Source organism: Rana temporaria, chromosome 9 (genome assembly GCF_905171775.1).
Source record: "Rana temporaria chromosome 9, aRanTem1.1, whole genome shotgun sequence".
NCBI lineage: Eukaryota > Metazoa > Chordata > Amphibia > Anura > Ranidae > Rana > Rana temporaria.
The window spans coordinates 52,394,135-52,417,559 of NC_053497.1; the positions used below are offsets into that span (position 1 = coordinate 52,394,135).

Genomic DNA, 23,425 nt, shown 5'->3' on the forward strand with positions numbered 1-23,425 from the left:
AAAAAATGCATTTAAATTGCATTGTTTATTGTGAAAATGACAGTTGCAGTTTGGGAGTTAACCACAGGGGGCGCTGTAGGAGTTGGGGTTCACCTAGTGTGTGTTTACAACTGTAGGGGGGTGTGGCTGTAGGACTGACGTCATCGATCGAGTCTCCCTATAAAAGGGATCACACGATCGATGCAGCCGCCACAGTGAAGCACGGGGAAGCCGTGTTTACATACGGCTCTCCCCGTTCTTCAGCTCCGGGGAGCGATCGCGACGGAGCGGCTATAAACGAATAGCGGCGCCGTCGTCCCGGATCACTCCCCGAGGTAAGCCGCCCACCGCGGAGGGGGTCCCGATCGGACCCCCGACCCGCGGAAAGGCGGGGACGTATATATACGCCCATCTGCCTGTCCGTGCCATTTTGCGGACATAAATAGTCGTGCGGCGGGCGTTAAGTGGTTAATATCTATGAACCTTCTACAACAGAGATGTCAAACACAAGGCCCGCAGGCCAAATCCGGCCCTCCAGGCCATTTCATGTGACCCTCGCACCTCTCTTGCAGCTGCAGGAGAGCTCCAGCCCTCCTCTGGTCCTCCTCCAGACTCCTACTTTCAAGCAATGCATCCAGCTTCTTCCCAGCAGCAGCAAAGGGAAAGGGGGTGCACTGTGATGTAAGGGAACTTCTGATGGTGGGGTGGCTCTTGACATCTAATGTAAGGGGAGGGGATGCGCTGGAAATCTAATCTTACAGATACAATCGGCCTTTTTTAGGAAAATCATAATGCTGATGTGACCCACAATGAAATTGAGTTTGACACCCCTGTACAAGAACGCATGAGGATTTATATAACCTCAATGTAACAAACATCTTTGTTCCAGCACTGATCCAATTGAAAAGATCCAATCACATCTACTCACCGCCTGCTTGTTAGATTTCCCTCCTGCCTTCAGATCCTTCAGTTTCTTTTCCTGCTTCTCATACTGTTTCAGCATCTCCTTCTGTTTCTGCAGGTACATCTTCTTAAATGCCACTAGAGAGACAAAATCAGCAAATTAAGGCTTTTTTCCTAATTTTTCCTCTGGGTAGAGTGAAGTACAGTTTGGTGTCCCTCCTCTACAGCTACTACAACAGTCAGGTTTCTTCTGGTGGCCAAATTTCCTAGTCAGTTTCACCATTTTCTCTCTCTGCCATATATTCTATCAGCAGAAAACTAGGGTACGATAACACCAGTGAGGGCAGGTGAAAGGCACCAGACAGGCAAAGACTGCCGAGGGGGGAGATGAAGACCATAGAGAGCAGCACAGATAGAAGAACTGGTGACTCCACATGTAATATGAAAAGTCAGTAGTATGGGGCAGGCTGAAAGCCTGTCAGGAATAGGTACCCGTTCCTAGAGGGGGGGGGGGGGAAAAAAAAAAAAAAATAAGTTTTGCTTTATCCACTTCAATGCCCGCCCATAGTCATATGACGTCCGCAGATGGGATCTCCTATCCTGGGCAGGCGTCCTATGAAGTGCTCAGCTTCCCATTGGCATATGGGGCACACGCGTCACTGACAAGCCGATGCGTATGCCTGGCGGCCATGATGTCTGCCGGGCACCCGCGATCGCTTGCGACAGAGCAGGAACATGGATCTGTGTGTGTATAAACACACAGATCCACGTTCTGTCAGGGGAGAGGAGACAGATTGCGTGTTCCAAGTATATAGGAACACTGATCGGTCTCCTCCGGTCAGTCCCCCCCCCACAGTTAGAATCACTCCCTAGGTAACACATTTAACCCCTTCATCGCCCCCTAGTGTTAACTCCTTCCCTGCCAGTGACTGTAATGTCACAGTCCTGATAAAAAAAAAAAAAAAAAAAAAAATCACAGATCACCACCATTACTAGTAAAAAAAAAAAAATATATATATATATATTATAAAAATGCCATAAATCAATAACCTATTTTGTAGGCGCTATAACTTTTGCGCAAACCAATATACGCTTATTACGATTTTTTTTTTTTACCAAAAATATGTAGAATACATATCGCCCTAAACTAAGGGGGGAAAAAATAAAAATTGGGATATTTATTATAGCAAAAAATTGAGTTTTTTTCCAAATTTGTCTTTTTGTTTATAGCGCAAAAAATAAAAACCGCAGAGGTGATCAAATACCACCAAACAAAAGCTCTATTTCTGTGAAAAAAATTATCAAAATGTTATTTGGGTACAGTGTTCCATGACCGCGCAATTGTCATTCAAAATGTTACAGCGCTGAAAGCTAAAAATATACCTGGGCAGGAAGGGGGTGGAAGTGCCCAGCATTGAAGTGGTCAAGCATCTACCTACTAGATACCAAGGCAAGATCAATGTCGGCAGAAAAGGTAAACTGTCCAGTAACTGTAGTAAACTTTTTTTTAATCTCACTTTCCACCATACGGATAGAAAAGTAGGGTTTTCCTCCGTCACACTTTTTGCGATTCGACACTGCGTCGCTTTAATTGACAATTGCGCGGTCGTGCGACGTGGCTCCCAAACAAAATTGGCGTCCTTTTTTTCCCACAAATATAGCTTTTTTTTGGTGGTATTTGATCACCTCTGCGGTTTTTATTTTTTGCGCTATAAACAAAAATAGAGTAACAATTTTGAAAACAATTTATATTTTTTACTTTTTACCATAATAAATATCCCTCAAAAATATATATATAAAAAAACGTTTTTTTCCTCAGTTTAGGCCGATACGTATTCTTCTACATATTTTTCGTAAAAGAAAAAAAAAAAAAGAAAAAAAATCGCAATAAGCGTTTATTGATTGGTTTGCGCAAAACTTATAGCGTTTACAAAATAAGGGATAGTTTTATGGCATTTTTATAAAAAAAAATTTTTACTAGTAATGGTGGCGATCAGCAATTTTTTTTCGGTACTGCGACATTATGGCGGACACTTTTGACACATTTTTGGGACCATTGCCATTTTTATAGCGATCAGTGCTATAAAAATGCATGGATTACTAAAAAAAAGGCCACTGGCAGGGAAGGGGTTAACACTAGGGGGCGGGGAAGGGGTCAAGTGTGGGTGTGCCTGGGTGTGTTCTAACTGAAGGGGGGGGGGTGGACTCACTAGGGGAAATGACTGATCACTGTTCATACATTGTATGAACAGACGATCAGGCATTTCTCTCCCTGACAGGACCGGTAGCTGTGTGTTTACACACATAGCTCCCAGTTCTCGCTCTAACGAGCGAGCACGGGAGCCCTATTGGCTGCTGGGAGAGATGACGTAGATCTACGTGATCTCACCCAGCAGATCCGACCTGCCGCCGTAAAACTGCGGCGGCTGGTCGGCAAGCAGTTAACAGACAATCCACTGCCAACAATCATATGGTGTGTACAAGGCTTAACACTGATCTCTGCTAGGAGTCCAAGTTAAATTCAGCTACTTACAATTAAATTAATGGTTTATTAGTGAGGTGCATTAATTTGTGATTTTTGTAAGATTTCAGCTTTAGCATATTTATTTTGCAGAGGTGATGGAAAATACTTACTGTAGTTGCCTCGGTAATAATAGAGTTTCTGCTGATCGAGATGCATTATGTCCGTACACACGTCATCCAGGAAGCCCTGGTCGTGGGAGACAACGAGGAGAGTTTTCTTCCAGCCCTGCAGGTAACTGGAGAGATAAGAGAGATATGAAGCACATAGCAGTAATGAGGACCCATTCATGTGTGGAGAGCAGTATGGACAACAAGCGTCTCCTTTCCCCCCCAACAATGAGTGCACAGGTGTAATACACATACTTGTTAAGCCAGATGACAGCGTTGAGGTCCAAGTGATTGGTTGGTTCATCCAACATAAGGAGGGTCGGTTCCATGAAGAGAGCCCTGGAACACAGAATATACAGAAACGTGAAGCAAGAGAAATGACCAGGTCTGGACACTTTACAGGAGTCCTACAGCATCATTTCAAATCAGTACACAATTTGAGTTTTACATTTGTAAAAGTGGATTTCAAGGCGTCGCTCATATATATTTCCTTGCATGCTGCCCATACTTGAACTGTCTGTCATATGCAAAATTTGTAATCTCTCCCTATAGAGGTTATCTTTGCTAGGAAACCCTTTTAATGGAGGAAAAAAAAAAAAAAACCTCACAGGGCTTGTATCCAGACCACCTTCTGAAAATGCATATATTTTTGCCACAATCAATAATGATCAAATTATTTACAACAAACTGATCACCTTCACGAAGCGTCTTATTAGATGCACTTTAATTTTGGCGGTCAAAATATATCGTCCGAAAATGGCGTGTTCGGCATTTTTCCGATAAAAGAAAAAGGTGCCAATAATGGCATCACAAACGCATGTGATTTTTCTAGCAAATGGGAACCATTGTGTAGGGAAGACAACGGACACTGGCAGTGTAAATATTGCACTACAGAATGTAAAACATGCAGGATTCCCTGCACCTTCAAAGAAATTGTGTCAATAGGTGTAAAAGACTTGGTCTCTTGCAATAATAGTCTAAGGCTTTCCAAAAAATTTAAAAATAAATGTATATATATATATATATATATATATATATATATATATATATATATATATATATATATATATATATATATATATATATATATATACACACACACACACACACACACACACACACACACACACACACACACACACACACACACACACACACACACACACACATTTAAACTGGGCTTTTAAAGCAATACTGCGGTTCTAAGACCAGATACGTTTATAATCAACAGACCAGGTGCATCAGCTCCTTACATGCAATGAAAGTTTTAACAAGATATTTGCAGATACCTGGCCAGTGACACTCTCATCCTCCAGCCTCCGCTGAACCTCCGCGTCTCTCGATCCTGCATCTCCGGAGTGAAACTCAGACCGGCCAGAATCCTGCGGGCTTTAGCTTCTGCTGAGGCAGCTCCTGTGGCTCGTAATTCCTCGTAGACCTAGAACAGGAAAAAAACACGTCAACATCTTATATAGACTTTTAAGCTTGCCTAGCACACGCACACACACTAGTTTTTTGGGGTTGAATGAAAAAAAAAAAAAAAAAAACAGCTCCGGTCGGAGCTAAACATCTGATGTTAGTACAGCGATCAACCCCCCCCTGACAGAATATTTCGGTCAGCGTGCTCAGGCATTGGCTGAGAGAACTGATCGGCTGCTGGTTTTCCAGCATACACATCCGACAGAAGCCATCCAAAAGGCGCGCTTCTGTCAGACCAGCTGCCATACACTTGGGCCGAATGTCAGACTTTTTTTTTTTTTTAACCACTTGCTTACTGGGCACATATACCCCCTTCCTGCCCAGGTGAAATGTCAGCTTTCGGCACTGTCACGCTTTGAAGGACAACTGCGCGGTCGTGGCTCCCAAACAAAATTGATGTCTTTTTTTCCCCACAAATAGAGCGTTCTTTTGGTGGTATTTGATCATCTGTGGTTTTTATTTTTTGCGCTATAAACAAAAAAACAAAAAAAAAAGCGACAATTTTGAAGAAAAAAAAAAACCCACACAATATTTTTTACTTTTTGCTATAATAAATATCCCAATTCTTTTAAAAAAACTATTTTTTTCTCAGTTTAGGCCCATATGCATTCTACATATTTTTGGTAAAAAATAAATACATAATAATAAAACAAAAAATAAATCGCAATAAGCGTATAGCGATTGGTTTGTGCAAAAGTTAGTTATAGCGCCGACAAAGTAGGGGATAGAATTATGATTTTTTTTTTTTGTTATACTAGTAATGGTGGCGATCTGTGATTTTTATTGTGACTGCAAAATTATGGCGGACACATCGGACACTTGACACATTTTTGGGACCATTCACATTTATACAGCAAACAGTGCTATAAATATGCACCGTTGACTGTATAAATGTGACTGGCAGGGAAGGGGTTAACACTAGGGGGTGAGGATTCTTACTGTGGAGGGAGGGGACTAACTGGTGGAGGTGACCGATCTGGTGACACAGCATCGGTCTCCTCTCCCTGAAAGGACGTGGATCTGTGTGTTTACGCACACAGATCCACGACCTTGGCTGTGCAACGGGCGATCGCGGGTACCTGGCGGACATCACGGCCGCCAGGCATGCACATCGGCACCTCAGTGACGCAGCGAGCTTGCGCGCCCCCCAGTGTCAGGAGCCGAGGACGTCAATAGACGTCCTCCTGGCTTGGAAGAGCAACCTTGTGACCGTCAAACTACAATGGCCCGCATACGAAGTAGTTAAACTGGTTGATGCTGCCCAATGTGTGTGTACTAAGCATTTTATGACCGGTAACCTTGTACAATTACAAGTCATCACCTTCTCCAGCCTCTCCCCTGCGCTGTCATCTCCCTTCTCCAGGCGAGCTTGCAGCTTCTTTTCCTGTTCCAACAACTTCAGGCGCTTTGTGTCGGCCTTAAGGACAGCTTGGACAGCCGGTGTTTCATCAGCGATAACCTCTGCAGGATAGAAAAGGAGACAGGTTAATCAGGAAAAAACGAGTAGGTTTTATACATTAGGTGCAATATAGTAAAAGGGGGACATACCTTGCTCACAGAGAAGAACGTCAATATTGGGGGGAATGTTTAGGGCACGGTTGGCAATATGTTTTAGCAGAGTTGTTTTTCCTTTGCTTAAAAAGGAGTAAAAATAAATAAAAAAAACACCCAGAGAAACAAATGTTAAGAACTAAATCTAAAATAACCATTATTAAAATTAAAATAAAAAAATAAAAATTATAAAAACAAAAACACAAGAGAGCACCTTGTACACAATGAGCAAACCTTGCTGTGTGCTCCACTAAACCATAAAAAAATTCAATGATGTTCCTGGATTACTTACCCGTTAGGTCCCACCAAGCCGTAGCGCCGACCAGCAACTACTAACAAGTCGGCATTCACAAACAGCTCCTTTCCATGGGCAGAGATACTGAACTTCTCCAACTAGATAGGGAAACACTCATTTTACACTTCTGGTATAACATGTTCAGCATTCTGCAACTGATTCGAAAATGTAAGACTCCGTGTTGGTCGGCTGTATTCTCAATAAATAAGCAAACCTTGTTTTTTTTTTGTAGTGCAAGTTCCCAATTAAACACTTAAAGCGGGGGTTCACCCAAAAATAAACTTTTTTTTTTTTTTTTGTACTTATCGTTATACGAGCCCTTGTTATCCGGCTCCGAGCGGGGGATTACTTCCGGGTATAGGCGTTCCTAAGCTGAGAGGAGTTGATTGACGGCTGCTAAAGCGCGTCACGCCTTCCGGAAATACCCGAAGTCACACTCGGGTGTTTACGGTGCCTGCGCAGTCAGCTCTACATGGCAGGCGCCCGTAAACGCCTGAGTGTGACTTCGGGTTTTTTCGGAAAGCGTGACGCGCCTTAGCAGCCGTCAATCAACTCCTCTTCGCTTAGAAACGCAGATTCCCCGCTTGGAGCCGGAAAACAAGGGCTCATATAACGATAAGTACAAGGAAAAAAAAAAAACACAACAGCATACTGCAGATGTTAGCAGTATGCTACAGCTAATGTCAAAAAGTGGAATTTTGGGTGAACCTCCGCTTTAAAACCCGGGCCAATTCTGACATTTCTCACATACTTAAAAAATCTCCATTTTTAGGCTTTAAAATTACCTAGAACCACACACAGACTTGAAAAAGTATTTATACCCCTTGAAATTTTCCACATTTTGTTATGTTACAACAAAAAACGTAAATATATTTTATTGGGAACGTTTTCAATAGAGCAACACAAAGTGGCACATAATTGTAAAGTGGAAGGAAAATTATAAATGGTTTTCAATTTTTTTTTAACAAATAAATAAGTAAAAAAGTTTAATGTGCATTTATATTCAGCCCCCCTTAGCCAGTACTTTGTATTAATACTTTGTAAAAGTTGTAGTATTGATATTCCAACAACCGTAATGCCAAAAAGAGGCCAAAATATGACACTCCCACACAGTGAAAGGGCTGTGATGGCAGATTAAACTGCCTGGTCTAATGGACGTTGGACCATATAAGCAGATTGATACAAGCGGGCCAATAATAATCAAAGGGTATCAAACGTAATAGTTCATAGGCCAGGGTTTGACAAATTTGCTTGGAATCTAGGAGCCAGCTAAAAAAAAGTTAGGAGCCAGAAAACGCACCCTGTCCCGACGAGCTTGCGCGCAGAAGCGAACGCATACGCGAGCAGCGCCCGCATATGTAAACGATGTTCAAACCACACATGTGAGGTATCGCCGCGATTGGTAGAGCGAGAGCAATAATTCTAGCCCTAGACCTCCTCTGTAACTCAAAACATGCAACCTGTAGATTTTTTTAAACGTTGCCTATGAAAATTTTAAAGGGTAAAAGTTTGTCGGCATTCCACGAGCGGACGCAATTTTGAAGCGCGGGTATGTTGGGTATGAATTTACTCGGCATAACATTATTTTTCATAATATTAAAAAAAAATGGGGATAACTTTACTGTTGTCTTATTTTTTAATTAAAAAAAGTGTAATTTTTTCCCAAAAAAGTGCGCTTGTATGACCACTGCGCAAATACGGCGTGACAGAAAGTATTGCAAAGATCGCCATTTTATTCTCTAGGGTGTTAGGATAAAAAAAAAATATATAATGTTCGGGGGTTCTAATTAGAGGGAAGAAGATGGCAGTGAAAATAGTGAAAAATGGCATTAGAATTGCTGTTTAACTTGTAATGCTTAACTTGTAATGCAAACGGCCACCACCAGATGGCGCCAGCTCACACAAGGAAGAGCTGGGGACTTCACAAAAAAAAAAAAAAGTCGCCAGGAGGCCATTTCTAGTCGCCATGGCGACAGCGATTTGTCAAGCCCTGTCATAGGTTATATCCTTTTAAACACCCCTCACACTGACAATATACATATCACAGCGATGGCAAGTGGTGGAGTAGACACAGGCATACAACATGGATACTAAACATCCAGTTTACCTGTCTTTTTAGTAAGACAGGTTAACTGGATTTTTTTTTTTATCCATGTTGTATGCCCGTGTCTACTCCACCACTTACCATCGTTGTGATATGTTTATGTATATGCTTATATGGTCCAACGTCCATCTGACCAGGCGGTTGAATTTGGCTTCACCCCCCTTTCACTGTATGTGGTGGGGTTCTTCTTTGCTCGCTTTTTGTCTTTGTGGCTGTGGGAATATCAATACTACAAGTTTGGTAAGCACCCATACCTAATGTACAAATATTTCATAAATGTGATACATTATTATTGGTACCAACAGTACTCTTTATGACTTACATAATGTTACAGATACATACAGAGCTGTTCTGAAGAAGCAGACAAGTCTGTGAAACGCGTCGGCTTTCCGCATATACAAACATCTACAGCTAACCTGTATATTGAGTATGAACTGTGGTCAAATGGTTATGACCTAATGCTATTGGGTTCCCCTCTGGTAACCCATACATCACTATTGCAATTTTTTTTAACTTTAACTTACATTTTGTGGTTGTGCTAGCCTCAATGATAGTTCTAAACACACCCTAAAAAATCCCACCACCTTATGGAGGGAGTGGTACACTACACATGCTCCAATTTTTTCCTAGATTCGCCAGGGATGTGGGTGTGTTAAATTGTCTCTAGACACTCTAGAAACTCCATTCCATTGCATATATATATATATATATATATATATATATATATATATATATATATATATATATATATATATATATATATATATATATATATATATATATATATATATATATATATATATATATACACATACACACACACACACACACACTGAAATGACTGTTTACAGGGGTATAGAGACATAATAGTTAACCGATTCCTTTTAAAAACGATTAAAAATAGATAAGAATCAATCATATAATGTGCCTCTTAGATGCAAAAACGAAACTGAAAGTAGTTTAGTCTTTGCATGTTATTTTATGCCTCTGTGCTGGACAGTGCCATAGAGAGTCAAGGCTAGAAAAACTAAACTAAACTCTCCCATTACTTTTTTCATATGGAGCCAGACAACCAGGAAGTGTCCAGAACAGAGCAGTTTTACAGCAACATCAGAGCAAAAACGAACAATGAGGACATGAAACCAGGACTGCAGTAAGGTAAAGGAAGCTATTTAGCTACAAAAAAAAATCCTTTAGTGACCCTTTAAGAGAAATCATGTCTAAAGAAATGCAGACCTTGCCACTTTCCTCATTAGAGCCCTGCAGGTGCAGCAGCTGATTGAGTATTATAAAATACCTCCCACACAGATTCACTTTGCACATGGACAGTCATTTCTTCAGAACAACAAAAAGGTAGGAATCTGCAACAAAGTTTGAATAAAGTCCCTGAAATGTACATAAATCCCCCAGGAGAAGAATGTTTTTTTTTTTCTCAACAAAAGTGGAGTTACTCTTAAAGCAGAGTTCCACCCAAAAATTGAACTTCCGCTTTTCGGGTTCCTCTGCCCCTCCGGTGCCACATTTGGCACCTTTCAGTGGGGAGAAGATACCTGTATACGTGTCTAATCCAGGTATTTGCTCCCACTGCTAGGCATAGATCACTGCAGTATCTGCGGCGATCTACGCCATGTCTGGCCCCTCCTCCGTCCCCCCACAGCAGGGACGGAGGAGGGATTGCGCAGCACAACTTGCAGCAGGGAACCAGGAAGTGAAGCTGCAAGGCTTCACTTTCTGATTTCCCTTAGCAAAGCTGCTGGCGCCTCCACCCAAGGGACAGATTGGCTTCGGGTGAGGACATCGTGGGCACCCTGGGCAGGTTAATGTCCTAATAATAAAAGTCAGGAGCTGCAGTATTTGTAGCTGCGGACTTAATTTTTTATTTTTTTCAGCGGAACTCCGATTTAAGATCATAACTATGCTTGTGAAAAAAAAAAAAAAACACAGCCTTTCATTAACAGTCATGGACATCCCGAGACCCAACTGAACTATATATTCTGTGACAGCCAGAACTGTCGGTTACCTTGATGTCGGAGGCATTCTCTAGCATGGCTTGGCGTGATGACAGTTCTGCTTGTGAAACTGAGAAATCGTTCTCTGCTGCTGTTGCCTTTTTCATTGATGCCACCTGCTTCTCATAATCCATCTATGAGAAAGACGACAGTGAGATGTTAATGTCAGTGAGCAACCGGGAATCAGAGAATGGGAAATGTTTTGTTAAAGGGCAATTCCAGGCAAAAAAAAAAAAATGAAAGCATAAAATACACAGGATCAATAGGACCGGTCTAAAAAGCTTGCACTTTACAATATTTTTCTGCATTATTTATCACACAGGTATGTATCCGATTGGTGGATGTAAGGAACTTCTTAGCATTGGCCTGATTTTTACATACAGCTGTGTACGAGAGACATCAAGGAGGGCGTTTCAGCATCACCAGCGAGCCTTTTCCAGGATTACTAAATAACCGATTTAGGAATGGGGAAGGTCTGGTTCGTTACAGGATGATTGGACAAAAAACACTGCAACGAACGATTATTTTTAGTTGGCCGATAATTTTTTTGATTAATCGGATAATAACCTTAAAAAAAGTGGGGTGTATAATTTAGTGAATATGTAAAGTATAAAAAAGGCAATTTATTCTTAAATATCTCTATGCAGTGGTAAATATAAATAACCAACCATATGGACATCCTAGGCCTAATCTACTGGCCCAGTCCAAGAAAAAGCCTACTAATGGCAGTGATACTATAAGAATAATCACTAAATATCATACCCAGCACCAACAAACTAGAGGGATTCTAAAAAGATTCTGGCACCTATCAATCGATCCTCAACTAGGACCATTTGTCCCCAAATACCTTCTTTTTTTTTTTATCTAGGCAAAAATGTTTTGACTGAATGGGATGTTTTACAAGGTGGTTGTTTACAAATCACATTAACCCAAGACCTAAAGAACTTCCATTTGGATTGAAGTCTTGAATTGGATTGGATTATTTGTGCTTGTTAAAGTGGGGGTTCACCCTATAAACAAAAAAAATAATATTTTTTTTCTTCTAGCATAAAATTAGGCATAGTAGCGTGAGCTACAGTATGCCTGTCTTGATTTTTCTCGCCCGGTACTCAAAGTGCAATCCTCTATAGAAGATTCCGACTCCCAGCGGGGAATGGGCGTTCCTATCCAGACGGAGGATGATTGACGGCCGGTGATCTGACGTGCTGGTTCCATGTATCATGGAAGTTCCAGCGCATGCGCGAACTGATGCGCTGAGATGGTTCCAGCCATCGGGAAAGTTCCTTCAAGCACTGCGCAGGTGCAAACTTGCTGACGGAAATCCCCGAACGGCGGCCGGCATCCAGGGCGACGTGGATTGTGAGGTAAGTGGCCAGTCGGCCTTACGTCCTCGCTGCGCTTGGACGGCTCGCTTCGCTCGCTCGGCCTCCTCCAATCCACGGGGATGTTAAAGAATGAGCCTGGATGCCGGGCGAGGTTCGGGGATTTCCGTCGGGAAGTTTGCGCCTGCGCAGTCAGTGGAGGAACTTCCCCCATAGGGGAACATTGAGGACAAGTCACCGGCTCTGGCACGTCACGCTTCTCCGGAAATAGCCAAAATAGGCTTGCTTCTTCACGGCGCCTGCGCATAGTCTGTGCGCAGGCGCCGTATAGCGCCGTGAAGAGCCGAGACCTACTCTGGCTGTCTTCGGGGAGCGTGACGTGCCAGAGCCGGCCGTCAATCATCCTCCGTCTGGATAGGAACGCCCATTCCCCGCGGGGAGTCGGAATGTTCTATAGAGGATTACCGGGCGAAAAAAATCAAGACAGGCATACTGTAGCTCGCGCTACTATGCCGAATTTTATGCTAAAATGTTGCTATGGAGGGTGAACCACCGCTTTAAAGTTCTAATTTCCAATTAAGCAGCAAGTATTCCGGCCACCTACCCACTTTACTGCAAACCCAAGAGACGCCATCTATTTTCCCAAACAGACCATCCTTTATGTAAAAAAAAGTAAAAAGAGAAAAAAAACAAATCCAATAGCAAGAGCGCTAATAAAACTTCTGAAAAACAAAATCAGTTGCTGCCCCACTGTTTATAACCAAGATTGACAGATCCATCAAATTCGATCCTTATGACCAAATCTGTTAAAGCTTTTGACACATGATTCAAGAACAAGGAATTCTTGGTCAATCCATACCTTCATGGCGGTAGGAGGTTAGGCCCACAGTGTCAAAAAAATTAACCACTTAAGGACCGCCTCCTGCACATTCACGTTGGCAGAATGGCACGGCTGGGCACATGCACCTACAGGTACGTGCTGTGCTAGTACTCAGCCGTGGGTCACGGGTGCACGCACGCGACCCGGTCCGAAGCTGCGGGACCCTGATCGCCGCTCAGGTCCCGCGATCGGTCCCCGGAGCTGAAGAACGGGGAGAGCTGTATGTAAAACACAGCTTCCCCGTTCTTCACTGTGGCGGCGGCATCGATCGTGTGTTCCCTTTTATAGGGATACACAATCGATGACGTCACACCTACAGCCACACCCCCTACAGTTGTTAACACACTTGAGGTCACACATAACCCCATCAGCGCCCCCTTGTGGTTAACTCCAAAACTGCAATTGTCATTTTCACAGTAAACAATGCATTTTAAATGCATTTTTTGCTGTGAAAATGGACAAATTTGACACATTTTTGGGACCAAAGTGTCAGCCATAATGTCGCAGTAACGAGAAAAAAAAAAAAAAAAAGCTGATCGCCGCCATTAGTAGTAAAAAAAAAAAAAAATGAATAAAAATGCAATAAAACTATCCCCTTTTTTGTAAACGCTATAAATTTTGCGCAAACCAACTGATAAACGCTTATTGCGATTTTTTACCAAAAATAAGTAGAAGAATACGTATCGGCCTAAACTGAGGAAAACATTTTTTTTTATATATTTTTGGGGGATATTTATTATAGCAAAAAGTAAAAAATATTGAATTTTTTTCAAAATTGTCGCTCTATTTTTGTTTATAGCGCAAAAAATAAAAACCGCAAAGGTGATCAAATACCACCAAAAGAAAGCTCTATTTGTGGGAAAAAAAAGGACGCCAATTTTGTTTGGGAGCCACGTCGCACGACCGCGCAATTGTCTGTTAAAGCGACGCAGTGCCGAATCGCAAAACCTGGCCGGGTCCTTTAGCTGCCTAAAGGTCCGGGTCTTAAGTGGTTAAAGAGAAACTTCTACCTCCTAATGAAAATTATGACCCTTTTCCACACTTCCCTTTGGTGCTATGCTGCATAACTATACTTACAAGTAAGGATGAGCTCTGGCTTGTTCGCATAGAACACGTGCAGAGCCGCCAGGAAGTGAGCACGGCGCTGTGCTAATCACAGCCAGGGAGACATTGTCCCGATGCTCGGCTGCAGGGATCGTGAAATGTCTCCCTGGCTGTTATTAGCACAGCGCCGTGCACACTTCCTGGCGGGCTCTGCACGTGTTCTATGCGAACACGCCGGAGCTTATCCTTACAAGCCCAGTGGATCCAGCCCTGTCCTCTTTTCTCCCACCACTCTTACTACAGGGTCCTGTCCAATGCCACCATCTTCCTCATTAGGAGCTGGCCGTTACTTCCTGGTCTTGCAGGTGGCCTCTCAATGACATGTAAAGGTCCGGCTTTGTGTAAGTTTACATTTTGCCATAGATTTTATGAATGGAGCAAAGTATTGCCTTCTAGGACATGCGATGTCTGCATCCCAGGAGGATGCAAGACGTGGCTGAAATCAAGGCGGTGGTGGGTTAAATGGAAAAAAGTAAACACATTTTTAAAAGGCAACTTTTTTATAAATGTGGACGGGGTAATGGTGCAAGAGATTTATGTGCGAAGGTCCACAGTTACTCAATAAATAAAATTTGTGATATCAAAGAATAAATCCCATTTCACACACCTGCTTCTTTATCTTCTTTTTCTCTTTCTTGCTTAGATTGGCAAAAGGATCATCAGCTGGTGTCTTTTCTTCTGCATCTTCCTCATCCCCAGACTGATGGAGAAACAGAGTTAGATGAGACATGTTTACATCGAAAATTAAAATTCACACATTATTGCAACTCTGTATTCATTAATACAACAAGAAGGCCTCATGCACACTGGACGTTTTTTGAAGTTTTTACAGCAGCTGTTTTTGGCAGTAGACGTTTTTGCACACATATAGCTGGATTCACGTAGAGGTGCCTAACGTTAGGCAGGCGTAGCGCATCTCATATACGCTACGCCGCCGTAAGTTAGAGAGGCAAGTGCTGTATTCACAAAGCACTTGCGTCCTATGTTACGGCGGCGTAGCGTAAATGTGCCGGCCTAAGCACGCCTAATTCACATTGTGAAGAGGTGGGCGTGTTTTATGCTAATGAATCGTGACCCGACGTGATTGACGTTTTGAACGAACGGCGCATGCGCCGTCCGTGGACATATCCCAGTGCGCATGCTCCAAATTACGCCGCAAAGACTTATCGGTTTCGACGTGAACGTAAATTACGCCCAGCCCCATTCACGGACGACTTGCGCAGACGACGTAAAAATTTGCCGCGGTTTCGACGTCCATACTTAACATTGGCTGCGCCATCTTTTTGGTGGAATATCTTTGGGCCTGAAAACGCCTTACGTAAACGGCGTATCTTTACTGCGACGGGCAAGCGTACGTTCGTGAATAGGCGTACCTCGTTGATTTATGCATTCTAGGCGTAAATCAGCATATACGCCCCTAGCGGCCGGCCTAAATAGACAGCTAAGATACGACGTCGCCGGTGGTCGTATCTTAGCTAGATTTAAGTGCATCTCAATTTGAGAATACACTTAAATATACAAGGCGCAGATTCAGAGATACGACGGCGTAACTCTTCCTGAATCTGGCTAATAGGCCATTATCAGCAGTTTTGGGCAGTAAAAAAAAAAAAAGGGTTCTCAGACGGTTTTCAGCTGTAAAAAACACCAACGATGATAAACGTTGATTACCACCATTTTTTATCCATTTGAAGAAGAAGAAAAAAAGATTTTTTTAAAAAGAAAACACTAAAAAACGCTAATAAACGCTATTGCAAAAACTTTGAAAAAAAAGTTGAATCTCACTGCAAAGTTACTGGTGTTTTTATAACGTTATTTTAATGTCCAGTATGCATGAGGCCTTAATGTCTACAACTTAAAATTAAACGCAAGAAAAGCTTTACAATGTAAACAATTCTATAACTCAAGTTTTTTTAACTGGCCAAAAATGCAGCAAGCAAGATTAACACAATGGAAGCACAAAGGACCAGAGTGAAGATGCATTTTTCTTGCGCTAAAGGCATAGATAATGGCCAACTGTTATGTCCCTTAGACACAGGGTCTCTCAGGGTGCTGCTAGCAATGCTGTCAGTATCTGCTCAGCAAGTTACACACAGGCCGGATGCACTTCTAAACCATGGAAGGGTTTATTACTCACAAACATGACGACTTTGTTACATGGAGGAGTCTTAATACAACAGGTTTCTGTCATTACCAGATCTATGCATCATGCTGCTGCTTCCAGTCCCACACACACCTACAGTCCTCTCTGTCCTTGTTAAGGCCCATACACACGGTCTGACTTTTTGCCAACAAACTTCAAAATTAGCAAGTTTTCAAAATAGTCCAACCGTGTGTACGCTCCATCGGACAAACTTTTTCGGGTTTCATCGGACAAAAAGTTTGGTCTGCAAACGGACAAACTTTACGTCAACAAGAGTCCGATGGTGCCTAGTCCAGCCGTGTGTACAGCAAGCAATCAGACTTTTGGACAAAGTACAAACGCGCATGCTCAGAAGCAAAGACCATCCGGAAGCTTTCCGTCTAGTAAAACTAGCGTTCGTATTTGAAAGAGCACATTCGTGACGCGGCAAGTTCTGAAATCAAGAAAAGCAGCGCACATTCTCTTCTTCTTTATAATGTGATAATACTAAAAGCTGCTTTGCTGGTGATACTGACGGAGTAAAAACAAATGTCTTTACTTTGGATTAGTGTATTTTGGTTATATGAAGCAAACATATTTTGGGTCAAGTTAGCACAACCCCATTGCGCAAAATGTCTGCTTGACGAACGGACGTTCAGAAAAAAACAAAATGGCACGAAACTGAAAATCGCGAATGCACACAGACGAAACCTCTTCTAACTCTCGATTAGCAGAGGGAGCCCAAAGGGTGACGCCGGAGAATTGAACTTCCTCTTTTAAACTCTCGTCAGTACGTTGAAACTTCACTACGTTCGTGTTTGTTGCCGAAAAAGTCTGAGCATGTGTATGCTATGGGTATGACCGGACAACTCCCTTCGGACAAAAATCCAAGGGAACGTTTGTTTGATGTCCGATCGTGTGTACGAGGCTTTAGAGCAAGGGTCCTTAGACTACGGCCCTCCAGCTGTTGCGGAACTACACATCCCATGAGGCATTCACAGACATGACTAGGCATGATGGGAATTGTAGTTCCTGAACAACTGGAGGGCCGTAGTTTGAAGACCCCTGTTTAGAGTGTCATTTCGGGCCCGGAGAGGCTCTAACGTGACGTTCGGGAGGGAAAGAGCCTCCTCTCCTGACCACTGGCAGTCAAGCACACAGGGGGGGTTAAGAACTTCCAGAAGAACAAATTAAAAAGACAGGAAGTGCTGATAGAGGGGGTGTGGAGGAGTATGGGAGTGCACCTGTGAGAAGCTGATAAAGGGTCAGCAAGGAATGGAAGTTCTGGGGTGAAGACCTACCTAAAACCGTATGTGCCTTTACTTTGGAATTATTGCTGTGCTAAAGCCAAAAACTGACTTTTTTTTTTATGCTGGAGACAAGCGGACTTGTACTTTATATTTTTCCCTGTGTGCTGAATGAAGCGTTGTTTTTGGTTTGGTTACAAATAAAACCCTTTTTGGTTCAACGTTAACGGTTTATGCACCTAATACCGCAGAGCTAAACAACCCCCAAAGTTCACAATATATATTTTTTCCCTTTTTCCAAAACGCTCATTTCGGTTTCACTTTTCAGCCAAGTGCATCCTACATTTTCGGTTTCACCACTAAAATATCCATTCGGCGCACATCTAATTCTTATGCATCAGGACTCACCCCTTGCTGTGAGCCAGCACTGCCTGCATCGTCATCATCATCATCCAGAGCACTAAACCGACTTGGATTCTATGTAGAAAAAGAAAGGATGAAATAAGATCATATACTGTAGGTGGACAGTTCTGTATCACCAGAACATCTCCAGCTTTCTCATTGTGCCCAGAGATCTTGGAACCCATTGATACTTGCAATTTACTGAGAATGGATGGCAAAACAACTACCCGAAACTACAAGTACAACTACCCTAAAATGTAAAAAAGAAGCTTCATGAAAGTATTGATGGGAGAAGACAGTGTCAGTAGGGTGCCCACGTGTCCCGGATTGCCTTCAATTGACATGTCCCGGAATAAAATAGAGGACACAGCCACCCCCTACTAACTAATAACTAAATTTCCGGAACTGGTTGCTAGGGCCGGCGCTGCCTGGCATCTTGCAACCAGTGACAATTTATTCTCAGAGAGCGAGACCAGGAGCGAGGCCTGCGCCTAGTGCAGCACTGCTGTCCCCACCCACCTCGGCACCTCATCCTCCTGCAGCCAGCGGCAAGCAGCAGGAACTGGTGTGATCTTTACTCTCCTCCAGATAGATAGTGACGCCACTCCTTTCCTTCTACACACGTGGCTCATGCAAAGGGAGCGACAGCAGCACGGCAACTGGTGGCAGGCTATGGGTGTCAAGTGGCACATTCACCTGACAAATAACCCACCGCCATATTCCCCATTAACCCCGAGACTACATTTTCCCCCGCCTCCTCATCTTTTTTTTTGGGGGGGGGGGGGTGTGAGAGAGGGGGGGTGTCCCTGAACGGCAGTTTGGAAATGTGGTCACCCCAAGTGTCAGCCACGGAAAACTTTTTTAGCTCATTGCGCCACAGGGGTATAGCCAGTTGTAGCGTGTTCTAGAAAGTAAATAGGACTCAACATATCTGTCTGCAAAGAGAGCTCTGCAACCATGAGAGAAATAAATTACCGGTGTCGGTTTTGTCTTTTTGTTGCCCTTTTTGGACTTCTTTTCTTCCTCAACTTTTTCAACCTTTTCCGGAGCCTTAGGAGGAGGTTTCTGTAAATTAAAGAAGTTATTATTTGGATGTTTTAATAGACAGAAATTAAACACCACAAATTGTGTTTTAAGAAATGATTTATTCTCTCGGTCAGCAATGAAATAACTCTGCCAGGGTAGAGACACTCACTTTGCCTTTAGATTTTTCTTTTGGCACCTCTTCTTCACTTTCTTCTAGATCTTCACTTGGGGGCTAAAAAAACACACAACACACATTGAGAAAAGTAAACGGATAAAGTGGTTCTAAAGGCAGGGCAGCATTTTTTACCTTAAAAAGGAGAAGTCCAGCCTGAGCTTTTTAGGCTGGGCTTCTCCTTTGGGTCACAAGAATGCAATTCGTTTTGCACTCCTGTGACCCGTTTTCGGCGGAGAGCGGTCTGAATTCCACTCTCCGCTGACGTCACTGCCATCAGTCAGGGCACAGTGTCATCACGACTTCCAAGTCGGGAACCGCCAGCTGCCCTGATTGATGGCAGTCTCAACGAGCCGCTCCAGCCCCTCCATTGCTCAGTGCTCCAATGAGCGTGGAGAAGCAGAGAGGAAAGAGGCTGACTGACAGTCAACCTCTTTCCTCTCAAGGATCTGTGAGAACCGAGCCAATGGCAATGTTCGTGGCTCGGTTCTCAGTGCACAGACGGTGGGGGACAGCTGGAGCATAAGTCTGATTCTCCATCCACCGAGGCAAGGATGAATATGGGAAAAACTCGAAACCCATACTTCTCTTTTAAAGCACAACTCCGAGATTTTCAAAAATATCCCCCACTAGTACCACACACACACACACACACACACACACACACACACACAATCACATTAGTTAAATGTAAATGTAACAAAAAAAAAATGTCTAAATTAATTTTCAGGAAGTCAGCTCTGTGATTCAAAAAGTGCAGCCTGTATTTTGCCATAGAGGAGATGTTAGAACAGGGATTGCATCATAGCCTCTCTCCCCTCTTTACACTGTAATCAGACTACGTTGCTTTGCCAATTATGATGAATGTGGGAGGTACACTAGGCTTGTACATGTAAACGTGAACAAGCCCACTTCAACATAAGTCACACCCTTCAGTCAGCAACCAGCAAGCCATACTACTCAGTAACACACAGTATGATAGGTTACAGCCTCTTATAAATGTAAAGCATGTCTGTTCTCTCCCCTCCAGCCACAACAGGAGATATACATATTGCTTTCTTACGTTATATAATCATTACTGAACTGTAAACACATGCCATAACTATATATTATACACACTGTACTCTGCTGTAATTCAGTATTAGAAATATTGCTCCTGCTACAGCTTTGAGATTGTTCCAACTGTGCAATCAGTGGCCTACCAGTGCATAGCAGGATCGTGATCACAAATCACTGGATGACACAGCAGGGATCTCTGGCTGTGACAGGTATTGTATGCAAGAACACAGATCACCAATCTCCCACCTGCATTGGCACAGTACGCCGTCAATCACAATGCCGGCGGGAGATTACAGTGATCGGTGTTCTCGCATACAATACCTGTCACAGCCAGAGATCCCTGCTATGTCATCCAGTCATCTGATAACGATCAGGCTATGCATGGAGATAGCGGGCAGACGGGCGTGGAAGCAAAGACTGACAGGGAGCAGAGGCGGAGAAGACCACCTCCATGGGTGACACAGACCGGGGGCTGCGAGACCCTTCTGCCCACTACAGGAAATATAACTCCCTGCTCGCTGTGGATTGAACTACAAGTGGGAGTGCATAGACCGCCGAGGATACAGAAGGACTAGCAGCCAGCGGTCTTACAAACCGGATGTCACAGGGCAATAAGGTTTTTCAGCAAGATCGGCAGGCTATTGCAGAAGAACTACAGAGCTCAGAAGAACATGGATGGCATAGTTGGTGAAGGTAGGAGATCAGCAACAAGGACATGGGAAAAAGTTTTTTCCCAGAGTTCTGCTTTAATACACTCCTTGCATTACGGTAAAGAAATGTCCCTATGTTTGTATCACCCCCTCACACTCACAGTATATTTACCCAACCTCAATCTTGATCTTGATACAGCGCTGTGCCTGTCTGCAGCGGCTCTCCACTTTCTCTGCGCAGAGGCAGCAGCCACTGGCTCCTGCTGCTGTCATTTAAATCTGGGAGTGAGCCAGCAGGAGCTTCCTATGGGGGGGCCAACTGAGAAGAGGAGGAGCCCGGAGCGCCAGCGAGGAACCCGAGAAAAGGAGGTTCAGGGCCACTCTGTGCAATACTATTGCACAGAGCAGGTTAGCATAACAGGTTGAATTGTTTTTAATAAAAAAATAAGCTTTACAATCAATCACGTTATCTCATTAGGAACTACAAAGCAAAAAAAAATAAACATACCTTTGGTTTGGCCTTTTCATTTTTCTTTCCCTTCTTATTTGGCTTTTTCTCCTCTTCTTCCTGTGAAACATAAGTGAGTAGCAATGAGTGTGAGCCAATCAGAGTTGTAGTAGCCACAGAATTGATCTTTTTAACAGTTATGTTGCTAGGACAATTAAAAATTCAAGTGAGGCATGTTTGACCATGGGGAGCAAAGCAACACATTTTTCCCCATTTTTTAAAATTCTATTAAAAAACTTTTTAAACTCCTGCAAGGTTATATATATATACACATACACACACACATACACACACATATATATATATATACACACACACACACACACACACACACACACACACACACACACACACACACACACATATATATTTGGGGAGATTTTTTAACAGTTCATGTTCTGTACAAGTAGGAGGAAATCTCTCTAAAAATGAGGGAAATCCTCTCTTAGGCCCCGTACACACGACCGCATCTATCCGCTGGGGTTGATCCGCGGATCAGTTCCAGCAGATAGATCCGGTCGTGTGTACGGCCTAGCGGACATTTCCCAGCGGATAAAAATCCAGCCGACGGATTCCCAGCGGATAAAAATTTCTTAGCATGCTAAGAAATCTATCCGCTGGAATCCAGTCCAGCGGACTGATCTGGTCGTCTGTACAGACTCACCAGATCAGTCCGTCCGCTCCCATCCCTCGCATGCGTCGTAATGATTCGACGCATGCGTGGAAGTATTTACCTTCCAGGGTCGCGCAGCGTCGCCGCATCATCGTCGCGGCCACGTCACCACGGATGTATTCCGCGGGGATTTCGATCTGATGGTGTGTACAGCCATCAGATCCAAATCCGCTAGAGGATTTATCCGCTGGAAACGGTCCGGCGGACCGTTTCCAGCGGATATCCTCTCGTCTGTACGAGGCCTTAGACAGATGTCACTGAAACAGAAGTGTCTATTGCAAGATTTCCCCTCCGTTATTCTGCAAAAGGAGGGACAGGCTCATAAGATCTATTCTGTCTAGGTCACCCTGCAGGAGGAAAGCCAGACTAAAAGCCCCCTTCTATGTGTCACCATGCAGGAGAAGGGACAGAATAGTAGCTTCCAACTATGTCATTCTGCAGGAGGAGCGACAGACTTATAGCTCCTTTCCATGTGTCACCCTGCAGGAGGAGCGACAGACTTATAGCTCCTTTCCATGTGTCACCCTGCAGGAGGAGCGACAGACTTATAGCTCCTTTCTATGTGTCACCCTGCAGGAGGAGCGACAGACTCATAGCTCCCAACTGTGTGCATCATCCTGCCGGAGGAAGGACAGACTAATCGTTCCCTTCTGTGTCACTATACAAGGGGGAAGGACAGACTCCTAGCTCCCTTCATTATATTTTAATAGACAGAAATTAACCACCACCAGTTTTGTTTAATAAATTATTTTTAGTTTATTATTCTGTCAGCAATGAAATAACTCTGCCAGGGTAGAGACACTCACTTTGCTTTTTGCCTTTTCTTTTGGCGCCTCTTCTTCACTTTCTTCTAGATCTTCACTTGGGGGCTGAAAAAAAACAAAAAAACAAACAGTGAGAAAGGTGAAGAGGTAAAGCGGTTCTAAAGGCTGGGCAATTTTTACCTTAATGCGCTCCTTGCATGAAGGTAAGGAATGTCCCTATATTTGTATCACCCCCTCACACTCCCAGTAAATTTACCGGCGCTCGATCTTGATCCAGCGATGTGCCCGACTGCAGCGGCTCATCCCTTTCTCTCTGCTCAGAGGCAGCAGCCACTGGCTCCTGCTGTCATCATTCAAATCTGGGAGTGAGCCAGCAGGTGCTTCCTATGGTAGCGCAGTGAGAAGGGGAGGAGCCCCGAGTGCCAGCAAGGAACCAGAGAAAGGGAGGTTCAGGGCTGCTCTGTGCAATACTATTGCACAGAGCAGGTTAGCATAACAGGTTTATTATTTTACTAAAAAATAAGCTTTACAATCACTTTATCTCATTA

At 43.4% G+C, this 23,425-nt stretch overlaps 1 protein-coding gene across 1 annotated transcript in view; it reads right to left on the reverse strand.

The window, feature by feature from the left end:
* Positions 1–23,425, reverse strand: part of ABCF1 (ATP binding cassette subfamily F member 1) — a 67,912-nt gene that overhangs the window by 9,965 nt on the left and 34,522 nt on the right. The window contains exons 8-21 of the mRNA XM_040325230.1: positions 22,886–22,982; positions 21,441–21,592; positions 19,221–19,283; positions 19,001–19,090; positions 18,032–18,100; positions 14,865–14,957; positions 10,963–11,085; positions 6,836–6,936; positions 6,541–6,626; positions 6,314–6,453; positions 4,803–4,951; positions 3,769–3,852; positions 3,517–3,641; positions 908–1,020 (exon numbers count right to left, since the gene is read on the reverse strand). Coding sequence (XP_040181164.1) covers positions 908–1,020; positions 3,517–3,641; positions 3,769–3,852; positions 4,803–4,951; positions 6,314–6,453; positions 6,541–6,626; positions 6,836–6,936; positions 10,963–11,085; positions 14,865–14,957; positions 18,032–18,100; positions 19,001–19,090; positions 19,221–19,283; positions 21,441–21,592; positions 22,886–22,982 — 1,485 coding nt within the window. The remainder of the gene's footprint in view (positions 1–907; positions 1,021–3,516; positions 3,642–3,768; positions 3,853–4,802; positions 4,952–6,313; positions 6,454–6,540; positions 6,627–6,835; positions 6,937–10,962; positions 11,086–14,864; positions 14,958–18,031; positions 18,101–19,000; positions 19,091–19,220; positions 19,284–21,440; positions 21,593–22,885; positions 22,983–23,425) is intronic.